Source organism: Mangifera indica, chromosome 11, assembly GCF_011075055.1.
Source record: "Mangifera indica cultivar Alphonso chromosome 11, CATAS_Mindica_2.1, whole genome shotgun sequence".
NCBI classification, from domain to species: domain Eukaryota; kingdom Viridiplantae; phylum Streptophyta; class Magnoliopsida; order Sapindales; family Anacardiaceae; genus Mangifera; species Mangifera indica.
Window position 1 is genome coordinate 3,354,416 of NC_058147.1, and position 20,948 is coordinate 3,375,363.

Consider the following 20,948-nt stretch of genomic DNA (forward strand, 5'->3'; position numbering starts at 1 on the left):
AACATGTCCTTAATGCTTAAGAACAGGCGTTCCAAATGCGTGCCTCTCTTTCATAGCCAGGTTTTTCCAGTAACTTGTTACCATTGAATGGGTGTTTCTCCTATTGAAACAAATATTCAATCGAAATAATTATTCTTAACTTAAAAAGATGATAGTTCATCTTTTTAAACGATACGAAAATTATGAAATAGTTGTTATATTTTTATAAATGATCATTTTATCTCTCTTAATCAATAGTTAACATAATTATTTAACTTAAATTATAAAAGATGACAAAAAACCCTTAAACATATGTACGATTGTTATACTAACAAAAAGTGAGAACAACTTAGATGTTTTATGTTCTTCAATATCTTAAGGGGATAAAGAAGTTTAAATAGATAGAATAATGCAATAAAAACATTTAAAGAACCAAAAAGAACACCTCACACGATCGATATTGTTATCCAAACCAATGAGAGAGAGATTCTTCTTCTATACTTATTTATGTCGTGATAGTAATTGTTAGAGCCTTTGTCCAGGATTGTGTTCTTTATTACTTTTTTCACCTCTAATTCTAAGTTCCTCTTTTGGTGGAATTTTGATCATATAATGTAATATATATAAATAATATGTATAATTTTATATACAAATAATAATATATCATCGTATTATTAAATAATTTTGAGGTAATATAACATTCTATCATTATTTATGCACACATATTATTTGTTATCTGTCAACATAAAATAAGCTTGTTTTTTAATCTAGGCTAAAAGAATAGTGTAATTTCAAAGTCAAATATATTAATTTTAAAAAACTTATAATGCCACCCATGAGCCAATTTTTGTAAAAATTTTTAATTAGGGTAAAGGATAAAATCATTATTTTAATAATAATATTAAAAATATATATAATATTCATTATATGTTTATTTAAGTTTTAAAAACTAATAACTTTACTCATTCTTAAAGTTTTTTAACTTTGAAAAGTCATATTTTTCTTCTCCCCCAAACCCAGAATTTTTTTTCTTTAACTCTCCAACTACTGACAATCTCTCATTTCAACCCTAAGTCGTTGATGTAACTCGACCATTAGATTTTTGTCTAAATTAGATGAATCTAGACTACTTATTTAGACGATGAAGGCATCATTCAAACGAAGTGTTGTTTGAATGACTCTTTCATTGGTGGTTGAAAGAGGTTTAAAGGAGGTCACTAACAGGTTAGAATCGAAAGAAAAGATCGTCGATGGCTAAAAAGGAGAAAAAAATCTTAAGTTTGGGGGCGGAGAGAATATAACTTTTCAAAATTAGAAAACTTTAGATAAAAATGAAATTTTTAATTTTTAAAATCTAAGATTTTTAATAATATTATTAAAATAACAATTTTATCTTTAATCCTAATTAAAAATTTTGAAAAAAAATTGGTTCATCAATGATATTTTGGAATTTTTAACGGCTGATTCTTTTCGCCTTTTATCTATAGAAAATTGTGAGAGTGGCTTGAAGCACGGTACATCAATCTGTCCGCTCAAAGCTTCGTGGCTGGCCATGGCGTGTTATCAAGAGAGCAAGCGACAGTACGGTAACAGTCAAGGAAATTATTAAACGTGGCTTTTTTCTGGCAAAGCAGCATATCTAAGGCCAAGTTCAGACATACATGCACATCTGACGCGTCAACATTCAATTGGTGGGAAACCTCGTATTGCAACTGATACATACGGGCCCTGACGAGTAGGGTCGGGTTGATCCACTAATAAAAAATTATAGGTATATATCCAGCAGCAAAATTCTTGACTGTCATACAGGCTCCCCACCCTTGCGAGAGATTCCAAAACTGATTCCATTATTCGGTCAACCACAACAGAATCCTTCATGAACTCCGCTGAACTCCAAGACGACAATGAGTTGTCCCCTAAACTAAGTGACGAGGAGGCCGATCGCCTCTTAACAACAACAGCTTCATCGGACGACGAAGAGGCGGCCTTCGATTCACGAGAAAAAATTCTGATTGCTGATGTGGACTCCTTAGACGTTGACCACGTACCGCCTTTCTCGTGGAAAAAACTGTGGCTGTTTACGGGGCCTGGTTTTTTAATGAGCATAGCGTTTCTGGATCCTGGGAATTTAGAGGGAGATCTCCAATCGGGGGCTATAGCTGGGTACTCGCTTCTTTGGCTGTTAATGTGGGCCACGATCATGGGTTTGTTGATACAGTTACTTTCGGCTCGAGTTGGGGTGGCAACCGGCCGGCATTTGGCGGAGCTGTGTAGAGATGAGTATCCGAATTGGGGCCGCTACGTGTTGTGGTTCATGGCTGAAGTAGCGTTGATTGGGGCGGATATTCAGGAGGTTATTGGTAGTGCTATTGCAATTCAGATTTTGAGTAATGGGGTGTTGCCGCTCTGGGCTGGTGTTTTAATTACGGCCTCCGATTGGTAATATTTTTTTTTTTTCAGAAGTCGAGCTGTTTGCTGCTGAATTCTTGATTTATGTATCTCCTTTTTATCGAATTATTGCGATTTGTTTGGCCGGAGACTTTCCGTGAATTTTTTTATGCTGCTGTGTTGGGATTTTGTTCTGCCAATGTTATCATGTTTGAACTATAAAAATTAAAATTTTTTCATCAAAGATTGTCTGTTGTTCCCTGCTATGCGGAAAACGATACTTGTTATGCTTAACTAGGACTTTTTGTTCTCTCTTGTCAACAGTTTCGTATTTTTACTTCTAGAGCACTATGGCGTGAGAAAATTAGAAGCTGTTTTTGCGGTTCTGATTGCGACAATGGCTTTATCATTCGCCTATATGTTTGGGGACACACAACCCAGTGGGAAGGAACTTTTATTGGGTAAGAAGAAGGAAAGTTCTGTTTTTTAGCGGCATAATTAACAGTCTGTCAATATCATCATTTACTGTTGTTGAACTTATAAACTTTAGTATTTTGTTACTCTTTACAGGTATTTTGGTTCCAAGGCTGAGCTCAAAAACTATTAGGCAAGCTGTGGGCGTTGTGGGATGTGTCATTATGCCTCATAATGTGTTTTTGCATTCTGCTTTGGTACAATCAAGGAATATTGACCCCAACAAGAAAGGCCGTGTTCAGGAAGCACTAAACTATTACTCAATTGAGTCATCCCTTGCCCTCTTAATTTCCTTCATGATCAACTTATTTGGAACAACTGTTTTTGCGAAGGGATTTTATGGTACTGAGCAAGCTGACAGAGTAGGATTAGTAAATGCTGGACAATATCTTCAGGAGAAGTATGGAGGAGGATATCTGCCAATTCTTTACATCTGGGGTATTGGGTTATTGGCAGCTGGACAAAGTAGTACAATAACTGGAACTTATGCTGGTCAGTTTATCATGGGAGGTTTTCTCAACATTCGTTTAAAGAAATGGCTGAGGGCACTAATTACAAGGAGCTGTGCAATTGTGCCGACTATAATTGTAGCTCTCATATTTAACACTTCTGAGTCTTCATTGGATATTCTAAATGAATGGCTAAATGTGCTTCAGTCTATGCAAATTCCTTTCGCACTTATCCCTCTTCTCACCTTGGTGTCCAAGGAGCAGATAATGGGAGTCTTCAAGATTGGGCCTTTTTTGAAGGTAAACTGTTAGCTTCTTTGTTCTGTCATTTTGTCCACCCTTTTCTATTTCAACTTTATTCGAGAATCCATTTATAGTTATGGGATCGAAGGAGTAATTGTGAGTTCCAGTCATAACAATTAATTGTTCATTAATTCAATACTGTGAAAATTATTAATTTGAATGTTGGAAAAAAATTTGTCTAATTGAAGAGAAAAATGGATGCTGAGTGAGTTATATGGTTCCTTCTAAGTCTTTTTAACCAGTTTTATTCATTATTTTGCAGAGACTTGCGTGGACTGTGGCTGCTCTGGTGATAGTCATTAATGGTTATTTGTTGCTGGATTTCTTTTTATCTGAAGTTAAGGGACTCTTGTTTGGATTTCTTGTCTGTGCTGCAACTGTTGGTTATATAGCATTCATCATTTATCTAGTCACTCGTAGTGGTGACCTTTCTTCAAAATGGCTAAGTTTAGAAATGTCGAAGAGATTCACATATCCTGGAAATTGAGTCTAACAGGAACAATGAAATTGCAGAAACTTGCTGCTGTTGATTAAAGCCAGCCATATACAGCATGAAGATTGTCTATCCACTGTTTCAAAAGCTAAGCAATGCATTTTAGCTTAGCTTGATTACCGCTAACCTACAGCATACCGAAAATGAGTATACAGATTCAAAGACGTTCAAAGCAGTCAGCTTTTACTGCACCATTTTGACAGTGCCGCGGTGGAGCTACAAGAAGTCATGTTTGTCCATTAATGGCGGGAGGATGAACAAAGCTTCTTGACAACCTTCAACTTAAAAGTAAATTTTGTGTTGAGTTGTTCATTGATTGAGTAGCTTTGTACACAAGTTACATAGACAAACTGGCTTTTCCAGTTACCCAGAACCGTTCAATGAAAAAAGAATTTTGGCAGGCTGCCATTGTAAGTACTCACTCATTGCTGTTTCTTTCCCTTTCCCCTCTCTTACGGAGCCTCTCCGTGTTATCAGCATTTTTTGGTACAAATGCTATAGAAGTGAAAGAGATGAACTCTTTTGGGGGAGAAGAGAAATCCTTGTTTCCCGTCTTATCCCTTGGTACCCCTCTTCCGACGTTGAACTTTAAATTAAAAATATTTTTTTTATAAATTTTATATTTGAACCGTTAATTCAAAGGATATATTTTTCTGCCATAATAAATATATATACATGAAATGTTAATGTCACTTGCACCTCAAAAATACATCTTAAAAATTTTATTTAAACCCTTATTTTCAGTTAAAAGAATTCTAACTCCAATTAGTTTGAAATTTGACTCAAATTCACCCACAAACCCACCATAAGTTGTGACTTTAATAGAATCCATATAGCTAAAATCGTGCCAGTATGATTTTAATAGAATCAATTGAAATTAAATTGCATTATCCTATATAGTTCAATTGAAAATACACAATTCTAATACGATTCAATTTAAATTATACCATCTTAATATGATGTTGGTCAAATTATATCATCTCAAATATGATTTTAACGAGACCCGATCAATTCGCTTGCAATATTCATAGTCATTGTCTATTTCAAAATTTATTTTTTATAATTATTAATTTTCAAATTAATATAAGACAAGATTGAAAATATATTTAATTTTAGCAAACATTTCAGGGTAATAGTTATTGTTAGTAGGATTAAAAGTAATAATAATTTAAGCAAGAGTTGATTGACAGTACATAATGTGCACGTGGCAGAGATATATATGATAAAATATTAGATAACACAAGTTGAAACACGTCCCATCTAGAACACTATTGGTTGTTGAGGCGACACACGAACGCCACGTAATCTCATAAGTCTTGTTCTTTCTGTCCTGTTCCATTCCATGGCAATAGTTTCCATAAATTGCATGCAAAACTGCAACCAGTCACACACTATATCTCTCCAGCTATGATCTCAGTTAAGCCTTTTCCATTCTTATTCAAAAACCTTACCAATTGCTTAACTTGAAAACCATAAATCAAATCTTTTCATTAATATCCTCTTTCTTATTTGAAAATCAAAAGTATATCTCCACAAATTTCGTATACCATATAAACCCTTCACCGCTTCAAATCTCTCACATTCATTGATGGCCATGGCTAACACCAGCAGTAACAGTAACCGTTCTTTTATGGCCAACACAACGCCTTTTCACCATCCCTTTTACGCTTCTTCTGATCCCCATCTCCGTCGTCAAGATCAGCATCAGCAAAACCTACAAAACCCTTTACAAGAAACCCTTGAATCTTCCTTCGCTAATCTCACTGTTAATCCAGAGTCTGATGCTGAGTTTTTTGATAGGTTCTCTGCTTTTGATAACGTCGTCAACGGTTTTGCGTTAAATAGGGATGCATTTCCTTCACTTGCTCCCCAAGATATGGAACTCGGTAAACTTGATGGCTGTCTAAGTTCTGGGTTTATGGACTGTATTGGTTTTATACCTGCTTTTCATCCAGCATCGAATAATCTTGGCCAACTGAGTACAAACCAAAATGGGTTTTTGAGTGATTGTGGAAATGGAGCATTTCAGGATGATTTATCAGCCCTATCATCTACAAAGCAAAACTTCTTGTTGAATGGAATGGTGCCCAGAAACCGCAATGTTTCGAGTTTTAGTTTGAATATTAAGAGGCGTAAATGGTTGCAGGAACCAATACATTGTTTATCTTTGGGGGATTTGGGGGGTAATATCGTGGCTTTGGCCAAGGACCAATACGGCTGCCGTCTCTTGCAAAACACTATTCTTCATATGACAAAAGAAGGAATTGACATGATATTCCTGGAGATGATAGACCATGTGTGTGACTTGATTGTTGACCCTTTTGGTAATTATGTTGTACAAAAACTTGTGGAAACATGTAGTGACGAACAGAGGACTCAGATCCTTCAAATGCTGACCAAGATTGATTTTCAACTTGTAAGGATATGTCTAAGTATGCATGGGTAAGTTTCTCTTTCGTTTGGGTTACTATAATTTTATTTTTATTTGAACGGTTCAATAAAGAAAGATTTATGTTTAGTAATTACCTTTGTTTTGCAGGACTCGTGCTGTTCAGAAATTATTGGAACATCTTACCACACTACCGCAAATCTCTTTGGTGACAGCTGCTCTAATGCCTGGTATTGTCACATTAGTTAAAGACACGAATGGTCATCATGTAATCCAGCATTGCTTGAAATATTTCCCTGATCAATACAACAAGGTAATATTCATTTAGTATAGGTGGATGACCAGCATTCCTCATGGAAGTTTTTATTTTTGTCGTTGATTATTCATTCCAGGAATGGTTCCCCATTGAAAGTTAAATTTGAAGCAATCATTTCTTATGGTTGCTAATATGTAAATCAAATTTATTCAAACAAAAACCCTATAATTTGTCTTTATTACTGCACTAAAATCTTGCAGGTTTTAGCATTTTATGTTATGTACAGCTCAAAACTAAAATTAATAGCTTTCATAGTAGAGAGGAGACACTGGATCTCACTGACCTCTGCAGATTTGTTTTTTATTGGGGCTTTAACTATAGTGGCTTTGGAAACAGTGTGATAATATATGTTCAAGAGTTGCCATGGTTTGATTTTTCCCTGTCATATTATATGATCTTCTTCCGATTGATAGAATTTTGGACTAGGACACATGGTATTAATTTTGTGCTGGATAGTTTGACAATCAAATATGTATGAACTATAGAATCTCTTTTAGCTGGTTTGTCAATAACTTTTGCATTTGTTCTTAACAGTTCTTACGATGGCTCTTATTTGCTCCTGAGCTTCTATATGTAACTTAGTATATTTAGTAGAACATATATATCATGGTGGGAAATTTAAAAAATCGCACTGTGCTTTCTATGTCATCAGAATCCCTGTGAGAAATTTGGAGGGAGAATTTTTAGTGATTTTGAGAGGTGTAGGGAGTAGATTAAGCTTTGGGATTCCCTACTGCTTATTAATCATTGGCATCTGCTTTCTAAAACAATGCTAAGATCCACTAGGAATGAGACATTGTTCTGGCTTTTGAAATCTGTGACACAGATTATTTTTTGCAGTATCTTCTGAATGAGGTGGTGGATAATTGTTTTGGAATTGCAACAGACAAAAGTGGTTGTTGTGTGCTGCAGCAATGTGTCGAAAAATCTACCGGGCTGCAAAGAGAGCGTCTAATTGCTGAAATCATTGCAAATGCACAACACCTAGCAGAAGATCGTTTTGGGTTTGTTTGCTAGACCTTTATCATGTTCTAATTTCATATTCTTATAGCTTTTATAATACTATATGTGGTTTACCTTTTTCTGGGATGTGGTTAGAATTTAACTTGATTCAAAAATTTTGTTTTTCTCTAGTAACTATGTGGCGCAACATGTACTGGGATTGAGGATACCACAAATAACTGCAGATCTTCTGAGACAATTTGAAGGGCATTACATGCATCTTTCCTGTAATAAGTATGGCAGTAATGTTGTAGAGAGGTGCTTGATAGAATCGGGCGAACAGCAGTCCATGAGAATTGTCATGGAGTTGCTTAAAAGTCCAAATGTTTGTATGCTGCTTACTGATCCTTTTGGAAATTTTGTCATCCAATCAGCTTTGTTGGTGTCTAAGGTTAGATCATTTATTTTGTCCATCTGTATTCAACCTGCAAACTAGTGTTAGCTAATAAATGTGGCTTTAATTCAATATGTCATCCAGGATAAATGGTCTGGTTTCCTTTGGCCAGCCTCCCAAGTCTATAAAGTGTTTGCTTTGCTTGCTTTCCCATTTATCTTATTTAGTTCTTTCCACTTTAGTAATTTGCATAGACAATGATTTTTATTATGATTAAATTCTGATATATGTGGTTTTATTGTGTTATCATTTGTGGAAAGGGCAGGGTTTAATCCATGATGCTTTGCGGAATCTGGTTGAGTCGAATATTCCAATGATGCGGAGCAATATGTATGGCAAAAAGATACTTGCTTGGTTCGACCGCAGGAAGTTGACTCATGTATAGACATACAAATGCCTTGCAGGTCACAGGGACTGCCTTTCCAATTTTTAGCTCCAACATGTAGAAGTATCTGGTGTCTGTATTTTGAGTAAAAACTGTCTTTATGTGTAGGATTTGCTATTGGCATTATAAAACTCCCTTTTGTTTGTGAGCCTGTAAGATTGTTGTCAGTGTTTGTAGTTGTAGTCCTTTTGGTTGTAAGCTGATATTCAGAGGGCTTTGACAATGAAACTTGGAAAGCAGGAAACAATCTGCCAATTGGATGCTGGAGCTTACTGTAATATATGTACAATCCTTTGAAAGGAATGTCAAAGAAATGTTAAAAATCCAGGCTTTACCATTTTGTTTGTTTTTGTTATACTTGTGTAGATGAGAACGTCAGGAAGGTGATGTATTTTAGTTTTCTTTGTTTCTCCTTCAATACCCTTGGTGGGTTAAATGGATATACGTAAATGCAGGTCTGTCTCAAATATTTATATTATTAAGAATTTAATATTAAAATATCATTGAAAAATATTTTTATACTTGAAATTCCTCCGCATTACTACTCAAACAATCTACTTGGGGCCATTGTAAAATGTTTGTTTGGTAAGTTCTAGTGTTTTTGCTTTGTTGGGTCTCTAAACAGTCGGTTATCCGTTACAACTAATTACTTTCATTAAGGGTTGACCAAAGCACCTTCAACTATCATGTGGCTTTCTCTCATTGGCTACCAAGGCTGCCTCTAAAATCCTCTCAAATTTAATCGCAAGGGTAAATTGACCTGGCCATTTGCATTGGCTTTCTCTCTTGAAAGAAGCAGAGGTGGATCTCTTGAGTCGTTGACCGCCATGGATTATCTCCTCTTTTCTTTATTTGTTATCGGAATTAATCTCATGTTCGTTAATTCTACCACTGACCAACGCCCGTTGATTGTTCCTCTCCATCTCTCATTACATAACTCTATTGTTCACCGGCAACTTGATGATCTTCGCCGTCACCTGCAGCAATCGCACCTACCAAACGCTCGCATGCGACTATACGATGATCTCTTGACTAATGGGTTTGTTTTCATTTCAATTTGATTTGTACTTGTTATGTAAATATGTATGCTTGCGATGAGCAGTACGTTTGAGTTTTTTTTCTTTTTCCTTTCTTCTTCTTCTTCTTCTTTTTTTTTTTTTTTGGTTAAATTTCATTGCAGTTATTATACGACACACCTAAATATTGGGACGCCGCCGCAGAAGTTCGCCCTTATTGTGGATACTGGGAGCACTGTTACTTATGTTCCTTGCTCCAACTGTCAACGGTGTGGCAAGCATCAGGTTCCATGCTATAAAATTTCTTCCATTCAGATTCTACTTTATCAATGTCGTTTTTCATTTTGTATTAGTTTTTGACAATTATTCCTACAATTAAATTAAATATTGAACACTGCGTCTTGCTATAGCGTATTTATAAAATGGATTGGTATCTGATACATTGAGTGAAATTTTGCATTAACTTAACTTTGTTTCTGAAAATTGCCTGGCTGAAGGAAACAAAAATAAATTGATGAATATAGTTTTGTTTCTACATCATAGTGAACTAGCTACCGTCCTTGTAATACTCTTGGAACATTTACATTCTTCTAAACTGATGAGCTTCATATAATTTTTTGTTATGTCTCTTTTTCATGGACATATGTAATCCGGTAAGGTGAAAGTGGTATGTTGCCTGAATTTGTGACTTTTTTCAGTCAAAGATATATGGAGGTTGTTCATGTTAATTGATAGCCAATATTTGGTGTAATCCAGGACCCAAGGTTCCAACCCAAATTGTCTAGCACCTATAAATCATTAAAATGCAATCCTGATTGTAATTGTGACAACGATGGAAAGAATTGCATATACGAAAGACGTTATGCCGAGATGAGTTCCAGCAGTGGTGTGCTTGCGGAAGATATTATTTCTTTCGGAAATGACAGTGAACTTGCACCTCAGTCTGCTGTTTTTGGTTGTGAAATTGTGGAAACAGGTGATCTTTATAGCCAACGTGCTGATGGCATAATGGGTTTGGGTCGTGGTCGGCTTAGTGTTGTGGATCAACTTGTTGAAAAGGGTTCTATTAGTGACTCATTTTCATTATGCTATGGTGGGATGGATGTGGGTGGGGGTGCAATGATTCTTGGTGGGATCTCTCCTCCTCGTGATATGGTATTTGCTCATTCAGACCCTTTCCGCAGGTAAGATGTTTTCACAACATATTAATTGCCGATGCATTTTTCATAGGAAATGCATCTAGTGGATCTCACACATTCACTTTAGTTTTTGGGTGGCAACAGTCCATATTACAACATTGCACTTGAGGAAATACATGTAGCTGGAAAGCCATTGAAATTAAGCCGAAAGATATTTGATGGAAGGCATGGAACTGTCTTGGATAGCGGAACTACATATGCCTACCTTCCACAACAAGCTTTTTCTGCATTCAAGGAAGCTGTATGATCACTCAGCCTTGATTTTCTTGAACTAAATAATTTCTAATTCTTTACTTTTTGGTAAATTTATTCTAGTGCTCAATATCTATTTCAAACTTTCTTTCTACAAGCCATGCCATCTATATGCATTTTTACTCTTGTTTTTAATACAAGTTCATGGTTATCTGTGTGTATAAATGCAGATCATGAAGGAAATCCATTCTCTGAAACCAGTCGTTGGCCCTGATCCAAATTTTGAAGATATTTGTTTTTCTGGCGCTGGAAGGTGTTGTCTATTTAAGCATAAATATTGAGTTTCTGCATATCATGGTTGAATAATTATTTGTAACTTTGTTTACTATGATGTGATTTAGGGATGTCTCTCAGTTATCAAAAGTCTTTCCAAAGGTGGATATGGTATTCAGCAATGGACAGAAGTTTTCCTTGTCCCCAGAGAACTACTTGTTCCGGGTAAAAAATAATTCTTGGTCCTCTTGAGGACAAAAGCAACTTTTACTTGTCAACACATCAAATTTAAAGTGGTTTGAGGATGTTTTCTCATGATCTTTTAATTTTGTTATTTTTTTAAAATACAATTTCAGCTGTATTTCACTCTGGCTCATTCTCTACCCTCACTAACTCTCTTTATGGCATGCTTTACAGCATACAAAGGTTAGTGGTGCTTATTGCCTGGGAATTTTCAAAAATGCTGATGCAACTACTCTTTTAGGAGGTATATATTACAATTATGGCTTTGTCTTTCCCAACTACGAAATTCATGTAGTACTGCTTCGTTGATATCTTCTTACTTAGTTTATTTGAGACAGGAATTGTTGTCCGTAATACCCTCGTTACATATGATCGGGCAGATAATAAGATTGGGTTTTGGAAAACCAATTGTTCAGAACTATGGAGGAGACTGCATTTTTCTAATGTTCCTCCTCCTGGTCCTACTCCTACTCATGCTCATACTCCTGCTAATGCTTCTGCTTCTGCTCCCACTCCTGCTCACATCAGTAATAAAAGTGTGGAAATTCCTCCTTCACTGGCCCCAGATGGATTACCTCTGGGTAAAACAGCTTTGAACCATATAGAGGCTTTTTAATATGATCTTCAAATCTAATATACACCATAAATTGATTTTAAGCTGTATTGCTGGGGGTGTTACTTAATTGTTATTGATTGCTTTGTGTTCTCTGGGCTTGTTTTTTTGCAGTATGCCATACATCATAACATTTTAAGTTACGCTTTGGGTACAAATTCAAATGTGCATCATAAATTAATTTTTTAAATCTTTATCATATGAAATAAATATGTTTGCCTAGATTTTTTTTTTTTTTTGGGGGGGGTTGGGGTTGAAAAGTATCATTATTCCTGCAAATGCATGTACTTTATGACACTTGTGACATTATGCTGATTAATAAGATTAAAAGATTTCTACAGATTCAGAAGAATGTTTTGAGAAGGATTTAAAAGTAATAAAATACTACACTGATTTTTTGACCAGTTTTCTGGACCTGCTGGAGACTGTTGTAAGATAGATAGACTAATTACTCAAGCAGGAATCCTCTCGCATATTTCTTCATTCTTAGAATTATCATCTGTAGTCTGCTTGTCTGGCTGGAATGTTTAGTTAATCTTTGCTTTGTGTATGTATGCATTTGACACATAAATATTCTCTTTCAATAGAGAGTTTTATTGTTATTATCCATAATAAAGTATACATGTTAAAGAAATACCCTTGCAAGTAACTCTAATGAAAATTAGACCTTTTAACTACCCATGGTGTGCATCAGTACAGTTTTGATCTCTGACTTAATATTGTTTGTATGTGGTCAGTGCTTAGTATCATTTTTCATGGATTTGACAATAATGGTAAAGATTATTTTATGGACAACATCACATCTATAATTCTGTGGTAATCATGTTGATTTTTACAGATTACATCCTTGGTGCATAGATCCTTTCTTATAATATTGCTTCCTGATGTCATACGTAGGTGCTTATCGAATTGGGTTCATAACATTTGAAATATCAATTAGCATGAAAAACTCATCCACAAGGCCCAACTTCACAGAACTTGCAGTGCTCATTGCCCATGAGTTGGAAGTTGATGATTCACAGGTAACTTGTTACTTTTCTATGGTTTAGATAAGATTTATTGAAACACTAAAGGTGTAGTGTACTAATTAGAGTTGGATTTGAAACTTAGTTTGTATATGTAAAGATACTGAATTTATTTTACCTTTCAGATGAACAATGAATGATTATAGTTCATAGTATCCCTCACAAATCTAACTACTCTGTGTACACTTCTTACCTTGGTATATGATAACTCGGCAATGTTCTAATATTGATTAAAGCAATGATTAACTGCAAATGTATGTATGGAGGATTTTCTACCACTTGTTGAGTGTAAATCTCACAGCCATTGTTATTTCCAATAATTATTTTGCATTGGCAGCTCTTGAATCAATTAAAATTTTCTACCACTTGCACCTAAATCCTAAAGTTTGGTTTCTAGGTTCATTTGCTGAACATCTCATCGAGAGAAGATGATTACCTTGTTAGATGGGGCATCTATCCAGCTGAATCTTTGGATTACATTTCTAATACCACGGCATTGGTAATACTATGATTCTGACACCAAGTATTTGTAATATGCTACAAATCCTTTGGTAGCTTTCTCATCTATTGAATTTGACAGTTATATTTTGGATTGACTGAATGCTCTGTTATTTTTCTCGTTGCAGAGCATAATTCTGCATTTAAGGGAGCATCATATGCAGTTTCCTGAGAAATTTGGAAGTTATGAGCTAGTAAAATGGAGCACTGAGCCTCAAGTCAAGCCGTATGTTTTCTTTTCCTTGAAATAGAGCATTTTACTCTTCTGGTTACGTCTTTTATTCTGGAAATCCTTATTATGGGAATCTACTGTCTTTTTTGAAGTGCTTGTGCTTGTTAATAAATAAATTGATCTGCCTGCTAATTTCAATGATATTTGCATTGATGGACAACCTGCAGTGTTGGAAGTGTTGCTCAGAGCCTTCACATATATGGACTTTATTCAGGCTGACTTAAAATGCAACTTGCAAAATAATAGTTTTGATGCATAGGCTGAACTGAAATCCAGACTTATTTCAGCCAATGGATCACTTTCCTTTAGCTGGGGAGAGATACCTAGTTTTCTTGTTTCTTCATTCGCAATGCTAGTTGTCATGGTGGGAGTGAGTTAGAGAAATGTTAGGCAATTATAGGTGTTTTGGTGGATTGGGATTGATGATTTGGTGCTGGGTTGGTCAGGCAAGGGTGTAGGATTGTGTTCCACCCTGAAGAAAGAGAGGAAGTAAAACTTTTGGTTGTGTTGGTGCTATTGGAGTGGCACCACAGTGGTGATCTTTTTACTAAATGGGTTTGTGGTAATAATTCTAAGTTCACTGCTGAATTTGGAGAAACTGATGCAATCACAGAGGTTTCTGGTTACACTATTACGTGTAACGTTAGGCTTGATTAAGTTCTGTTTGTTTATATATTTTTTGCTAATTATGAGCATTGTCACATCATTCAAGCAGCATCATTTTATTTATATATTAATGCCATATATGACGATACCTCATTTGGGATAGTTTTTGAGAAAATAACATATTGAATAATAAATGTGGAGTAGTGTCTTCAAAGTGAATTGCCTATTGGTCCATTGGAGGCAGATGGTAAATGAGAGAGGAATTAATGAGCAACCAAATGTCAGATTATTTTTCCATCTCTTTTGCATGTTTTCTGGCATACTTTCTGCAATAATCTTAGTTTCTTCTCACCCCATAAACCAGTTTAATTTTCTGAAAGATGGTTTTTTTATTTTCTTTTTGACATTTGGGTTCCACCGGAGCCGTTTCAGGACATGGTGGCAGCAACACGGTTTCGCTGTGGTTATTGGAACAATTGTTACCGTGGTTCTTATTTTATCAGCCATCGGGCTATGGTCAGTAAGGCAACAAGCTTTTCAAAAGTATCAGCCTGTTGGTAGCAGTGTTCCAGAGCAAGAGCTTCAGCCACTTGACTCTTAGATTTCACTGAGTTTGATAGTTTTAATCCACGGAGTAGATTGTAATGCTACCGGGCTCCCATATTGATTATTTGTGATGCCAACGATGATAATTCAGAGAGATGAAATTTGGCAATTTGCTATCTCTCCCCGACTGTACAATTGAAAAGAAAAGGAAAAATAGAGAAAAGGTAACAGATCCTCATAGTTGTGGTATAGCAACATGATATGTAATAGTCAAAAGCAGATCGTATATTTTGCTGAAAAATAAAAAAAAAAGAATCATGAAATCTGTCAAGTGGGGTGAACATTAACAATTGAATCCAAAACCATGTGTGAACACAAGTTGAAGGTGTTAGCGGTTTTGGTTTCCTTCTGGTGGGCTCCCAGTATCTGTTCCTCGGTTGTGTCTGTGTCATGCTTTCGTAAAGTAGAGCTATAATCGAATTGAGTAGTGTTTAATTCGAGTTTGGTTAGGTTATCTTTAAAGAGAACTTGAATTAGTTTGAGATAAAAATGACTTACTTTTAGCTTCATCCTAGTTTTGTTTGAAAATTATTTTTTAATTTTTTTTATTTATAAAATATTATATATATTCAAATTTAAGAAGTAAGATTCATCTTTTTAAGGATAGAGGATTTAAAATATTTAGAGGTTCATTGTATTTTAGGCAAATCAACTTGTGGCCTCATCAAGCTAGTTGACATCAAATTCAAACTTAGTTAGAAAATTAAACTCGAGTGATTTGAAGTTGGGTTGACTTTGATTCAGTTGAGCTTGATTCAGTTATTATTACACTTAAATTCAAACTCGTGATAACGTAAATGAGTAAAACATCAATTGAAGCTGGAATTTAATTTGAGCTTGAAGATTTAGTAATTTTTCATTTTTAACTTGTCACTTTAAATTCGAATTGAGTTTAAATTTTTTTCTTATTCAAACTTGATTTGACTGAGTATTATTAATCAATAAAAAATTTTATTATCACAATTAATTTAGGGCCAACCATAAACACATCACAATTCCTAATCTGATTATATGATTAAAATCAGAATCAAAACTTAATAAGATTTAATAGTTTTGAGATAAAAAATAAACAGGATACCAGAATATTTCACACTATTTCACAGGGATTTAAAACCCGTCTCCGTGTTCCAATAATTTATGCAAGGAACTCCAGTGGAACTACATGGTCCCCTAGACAACGTTCTGTCTCCTTTTAGTGTCACGTGGCAATAATCAGCGGGCTCCCATAAATAAAAGGGTCAGGTCAGGTCCCTAATGAAGTATGTTCCATTAGACATTCCACGTGATATGCCACATAAAATCAGCCAACCTAATACTATCTAAAGAGGCCTTCAGCCTCCAGTTTCTCCTCCCACTGCCCAGGACTCAACCTGAGGTTTTAGTTCTTCAGTATCAGAATTTTATAATAGTCATATGCATTCGTATATATAATACAAGGAATATACAACAATAAACATAACCATAACATTAACAAACGGACCCGCAGTTATTCTCTTGTATTACAGCTAGGATTCTTTATACATTGAGGTGACATTACTCACAGTCTTTAAGGGGTCCAACACTCAAAACATACAAGCCCACAACTAAGTAGACTCGATTTCGTTGAGTAAATTTAAGGGCATTTTGATTTGCCCTTGGAGTTCTTCAGGTCACGGTAGCAAGGGCACTCGTCCTTGTTCCCATAAGTACCAGATGGAACACAGTTGCATTTTTCACAGCATATTCCACAGTACTTCAAGCACCTATCCATCAATCCTGCTTTTGAGCACCTTACCGAGCACTTTGAGTCACAGAAGTCTGTTCATGATTTCAATATTAACATAAGCAAAAGATCCACATCATAAATGAAATCACAAATAACTAGATTTCATTATAAGCTTAATATACTTAAATGAAGAAAATGATGAGCACTGATTTAAAGATTAATGTAAAGCCACTAGTTTCTCACCTGAACCAGCCATTGAAACCTCAAATACAGAAGAAGTAAGAAAAAGAGAAACGAGAAGGAAGGCAACAAACACAGACTTCATTTTATCAGCAGAAAATATACAAACTTGAGAGAGAAACGTAAAAGCTATTAAGGGAACTCAGAACTTTGGCAACTCAAATGAGTGTTCGTGATGAGGTCATATATAGTGAGAAAAAGGAAGGAAGTAGGTGAAATACTAGGAAAGTGTTGGCAAAGAAATTAAAAAAAATACCCAACAAAAGATTACAGACTGTCATCAGGTGTTGGTAGAAGAATAATCTGGATGAAATAGATGGATCAGGCTTTCAAGGAACTTCCTGACACTGTGTCAGAATGCTAATGGGATAACTTGTGGCGGGTTATTAAGCATTAACAGGCTCTAAGATGAAAGCTTAAATTGTTTCTCACCGACCCGAACCTTAGTGGTGGTCACTTTTTTACTTTTTCTTTGTTTTGTCTTGGTCTTATCATGTAGTTGGCAGAGATGCAAAGCGATGAAAGTGGAGTCCAAGTATTAAAATACTCAGTTGTGTACGAGAAAGTTTAGAGCCTGCTTTTTGCCTTCTAAGCAAGGAGTTGTCATGTCTTCACTTTGTATAAACCATCAAGCAAATTCCACAATTTTGAACGCAAAAAAGAAAAGTGCGAAAATAAGTTACGCTAACTGAAATTCGGATGCCCTCACATGAGAACTGCAATTTTAGATTACAAAGCCCAGAGAGCCGTAGTTTGAAATAGGGGTGTAATGTTAAATTAATGAAAGTAGTGGTATGATTTAGTCATTTCAAGCTTGGGTTCCCAGTCCAGGAGGAGCTATAGTGGAGTATAATGTAGGTAGGTCCCCCTTGGTCCACATTGATACCAGCACAAACGCAGTGGGTTCCACTAAGATATTGCTTTGGTAGTTGACAATCAACACAGCACGGTCAAAACTATTTGCATTTGAACAGGGACACGGGTGATGTCATTATATTTTGGGTGCTGTCTATTTTTTATTTAATATTATTTAATTATATAATAATATATTTTATATATATTTAAATTATGTATTAAAAATATATATAATTTTATTAATAAATTATATAATAAAACCATATAAGTAATTTTACACATAAATAATAACTTGTTATCATAATGAGATACTATAATAAAACGAAACTCTAAATTACCAAATATAATAGTTTTGAGTTTAGTTATTACACTTCAAAGTTTATCTATTCAATGAAATCGGATAAAGTTCTTTGATTAAAAAATATATCATCATATTATTTAATATCATTTTATCTTTAATTTAAAACGATTCAATTACTTAATAATATATTATTATTTACTTATAAATTTTTATATATTATTTATGTATAAGATTTATATACATAATCCTACTTTAAATTATAATTAATAAAATTATATATATTTATTTAAGTATATAAATAAATATATATTTAATATATATTATTATATAATTATCTGGATTTTACATTAAAAATAAAATAATAAATATGTTGTTGTTTATGTAATTAAAATAGAGAAACATAGAATTGCTCAATCATAACACCTTAGGACTTTTCTTATTTTACTGGGCCTGAGCTCAGCTCTCTCTACAATCGTCGCCATGCTGAGACAAGCCTAACCAGAGATCTTTAGTCCCATATGTCACAAGGCTAAAGGACTATTCCCACCAAAGAATTCTCTTGTTTTAAGTTTTTATTTTTTAATTTTAAAAAATTTATTTATTTATTCATAAATAGTGAGAGTTAACGAAATTTTAATTTTTTAAAATTTATTTCTTTTTACTTCCTTAAACCTTAAAAACTAACAATTTTTCCTATAAATCAAGTTTTAAAAAATAATATTTTTACCTTTAAGGTTTGATTTTCAAAATCTAATGTCTTCTCTAGCGATATCTCATTTTTCTTCCTTTGATAATTGCTCCCTCACTATATTCTCCTTCGATCAATAGTCCTAAACCCAATAAGAGACGATGTTTTATTGGAAAAGATGAAACATCATCTCGTCAACAAATTCAAGATCTCTTGTCTTCTCCAACAAAGATGAGATCTATAGTTTTTGTCTTTCTATTCAAGTTAAGTTATTTTCAACGTTAATTGATGTCATTCAAACTTCTAAAATAAGATAAATTTGATCGTCGGAGAGAGAAAAAACATCGGGAGATATTCGTTGCCAATGATAGCGTCAAATTTGACGTCAAAAATCTAGAAACTAAACCTAAGAGAGAAACTGTCATTTTTTAAAACTTGAGTTAAAGAAAAACTTTTAATTTTTAAAGTTTAAGGAAAGAAAATGAGGTTAAATTTTAATTTATTTTAATATTACAAATAAAATGATGATTTTACCCCTAAAACTGTTAATTTTAATCACTTATAGGTGAGTATTTGAGATTTTTAAAATTAAGAGATGAAAATTTAGAATAAGAGAATATTTTAGGTGGGAATAAGTGCTTTGGCCATTATAGAATATTAATTAAAACAGTTAAGACAATCTCAAGGAAAGATCAAGATTATAAAAACCCACTCTTTTTCAACTTTCCTGTTCACATAATATCATTTAAATACTAGTAGTTTGGTTGGTGAGTCTTCATTAGCACCAGCAATATCATAACCCATCTAATTAAATATGTTTTTATTAGGGCAGAAGTAATTCAACATTTCACCAAAATTAATGAACATGGCGTTTAATATGAGGTTAATTATTATTAATTATATGTTGGGCATGAAGAAAGGGCCCCTAGGATCAGATGGTGATGATGAAACTTCAAATGGGTGGGATAATATCTACAACTCAGATATGAATGACTATATCTGGACCGGCACATGGGATTGCATTTCTACGCAGGAGGATTTCAGAAACCGGTGGATTACTGTTGCAGGAGACTGAGATGTGTAGTAAGTTTTTTGGCCAAAAGAGTTACTCCGACTACGGTACAGTAAAATTTCAAAGTATTATATTTATAACTTTTAAAAATTTAAACACTTATTTATAAATTAAAATCTATTAAAATTTTTATTTAGAGTTAATAGTAAAATTATCATTTAATAATAATATTTAAAAAAATAAAATTTTATTTTATTTTACTCCCTTAATTTAGAAAACTAACAATTTTTTCTTAAAATTAAGTTTTAAAAAGTGGTATTTTCTCTTTACCTAGAGTTTCAAGTTTTTCTGACAAATTTTTAGGGAACGACGATCGATCTCTCTCCCTCTTGATGACTTCTCTCTCTTCGACGCTCTCCCTTCGACCAAAGATGTTTGGATTCGACAAAATTTAGATAAAGAGTTGAAACTCTTTGTTTAGACCTTTATTGTCCAAGCAAAAGTTCAGACAAAAAGTTGACTTTTCATCTGAATTTTGTCAAATTCAAATGTCGTAGATTGAAGAAAAAGTGTTGGAGAGAGATATGTTACCAGAAGGGAAAAAGATCGACTATTGTTCACCAGAATTTCGATGGTGAAATTTGAAACTCTAAATAGGAGAAAATATCATTTTTTTAAACTTAATTTTAAGTAAAATTATTAGTTTTTCAAATTAAATGATAAAATTATATAAATTTTTATTTTTTAAATATTATTATTAAAATATAATTTTATCTTTAATTTTAATTAAAAAATATTTAAATTTTTAAAAATTAAAAAAATAAAACTTTGAAATTTTACTGTAACTTGGACGGAAACAAGTCTTTTGGCAAGTTTTTTTAATGAATTGGAATTTGGAGCTTTCATGTTGGCCGCTCCTATTTGAAGGCACGTATAGCCGTTTCATTTTGACTTGACTTCGGTTGTTGGGTTGATGCTCTAGTCTATCCATCTACTCAACTCTATAGGTCTTTGTTTGGTTGGGTTTAGCTTCCAACTGAAACACACCGAGACTCACGCTAATTTGAAAAAA

At 34.1% G+C, this 20,948-nt stretch overlaps 4 protein-coding genes across 5 annotated transcripts; 3 read left to right on the forward strand and 1 right to left on the reverse strand.

Moving 5' to 3' along the window:
• Positions 1-1,709: 1,709 nt before the first annotated feature.
• On the forward strand, positions 1,710-4,507 carry LOC123229079 (metal transporter Nramp2-like). The gene is made up of 4 exons (XM_044654657.1): positions 1,710-2,418; positions 2,692-2,828; positions 2,938-3,590; positions 3,856-4,507. Exons 1-4 carry the CDS (start codon positions 1,856-1,858, stop codon positions 4,078-4,080), a joined length of 1,578 nt encoding a protein of 525 aa, XP_044510592.1. The 5' UTR covers positions 1,710-1,855; the 3' UTR covers positions 4,081-4,507.
• A 929-nt stretch (positions 4,508-5,436) lies between these two features.
• Positions 5,437-8,909, forward strand: LOC123229244 (pumilio homolog 12-like). The gene is made up of 5 exons (XM_044654905.1): positions 5,437-6,528; positions 6,626-6,788; positions 7,632-7,795; positions 7,926-8,184; positions 8,453-8,909. The coding sequence occupies exons 1-5, from the start codon at positions 5,675-5,677 to the stop codon at positions 8,570-8,572; spliced, it is 1,560 nt and encodes a 519-aa protein (XP_044510840.1). The 5' UTR covers positions 5,437-5,674; the 3' UTR covers positions 8,573-8,909.
• A 384-nt stretch (positions 8,910-9,293) lies between these two features.
• On the forward strand, positions 9,294-15,346 carry LOC123229937 (aspartic proteinase 36-like). 2 transcript variants are annotated; one of them, XM_044655992.1, is made up of 12 exons: positions 9,294-9,611; positions 9,753-9,873; positions 10,345-10,772; positions 10,872-11,028; positions 11,210-11,292; positions 11,381-11,477; positions 11,670-11,739; positions 11,834-12,076; positions 13,006-13,130; positions 13,531-13,632; positions 13,760-13,857; positions 14,031-14,631. In XM_044655992.1, exons 1-12 carry the CDS (start codon positions 9,400-9,402, stop codon positions 14,080-14,082), a joined length of 1,788 nt encoding a protein of 595 aa, XP_044511927.1. In that variant the 5' UTR covers positions 9,294-9,399; the 3' UTR covers positions 14,083-14,631. The 2 variants fall into 2 exon arrangements, with proteins under 2 accessions (XP_044511927.1, XP_044511926.1); XM_044655991.1 differs by lacking the exon at positions 14,031-14,631 and adding an exon at positions 14,902-15,346 and having other exon boundaries at positions 9,298-9,611.
• A 1,127-nt stretch (positions 15,347-16,473) lies between these two features.
• Positions 16,474-17,405, reverse strand: LOC123229080 (peamaclein). The gene is made up of 2 exons (XM_044654658.1): positions 17,024-17,405; positions 16,474-16,872 (listed from the first exon to the last, which is right to left on the reverse strand). Exons 1-2 carry the CDS (start codon positions 17,103-17,105, stop codon positions 16,688-16,690), a joined length of 267 nt encoding a protein of 88 aa, XP_044510593.1. The 5' UTR covers positions 17,106-17,405; the 3' UTR covers positions 16,474-16,687.
• Positions 17,406-20,948: the final 3,543 nt, after the last annotated feature.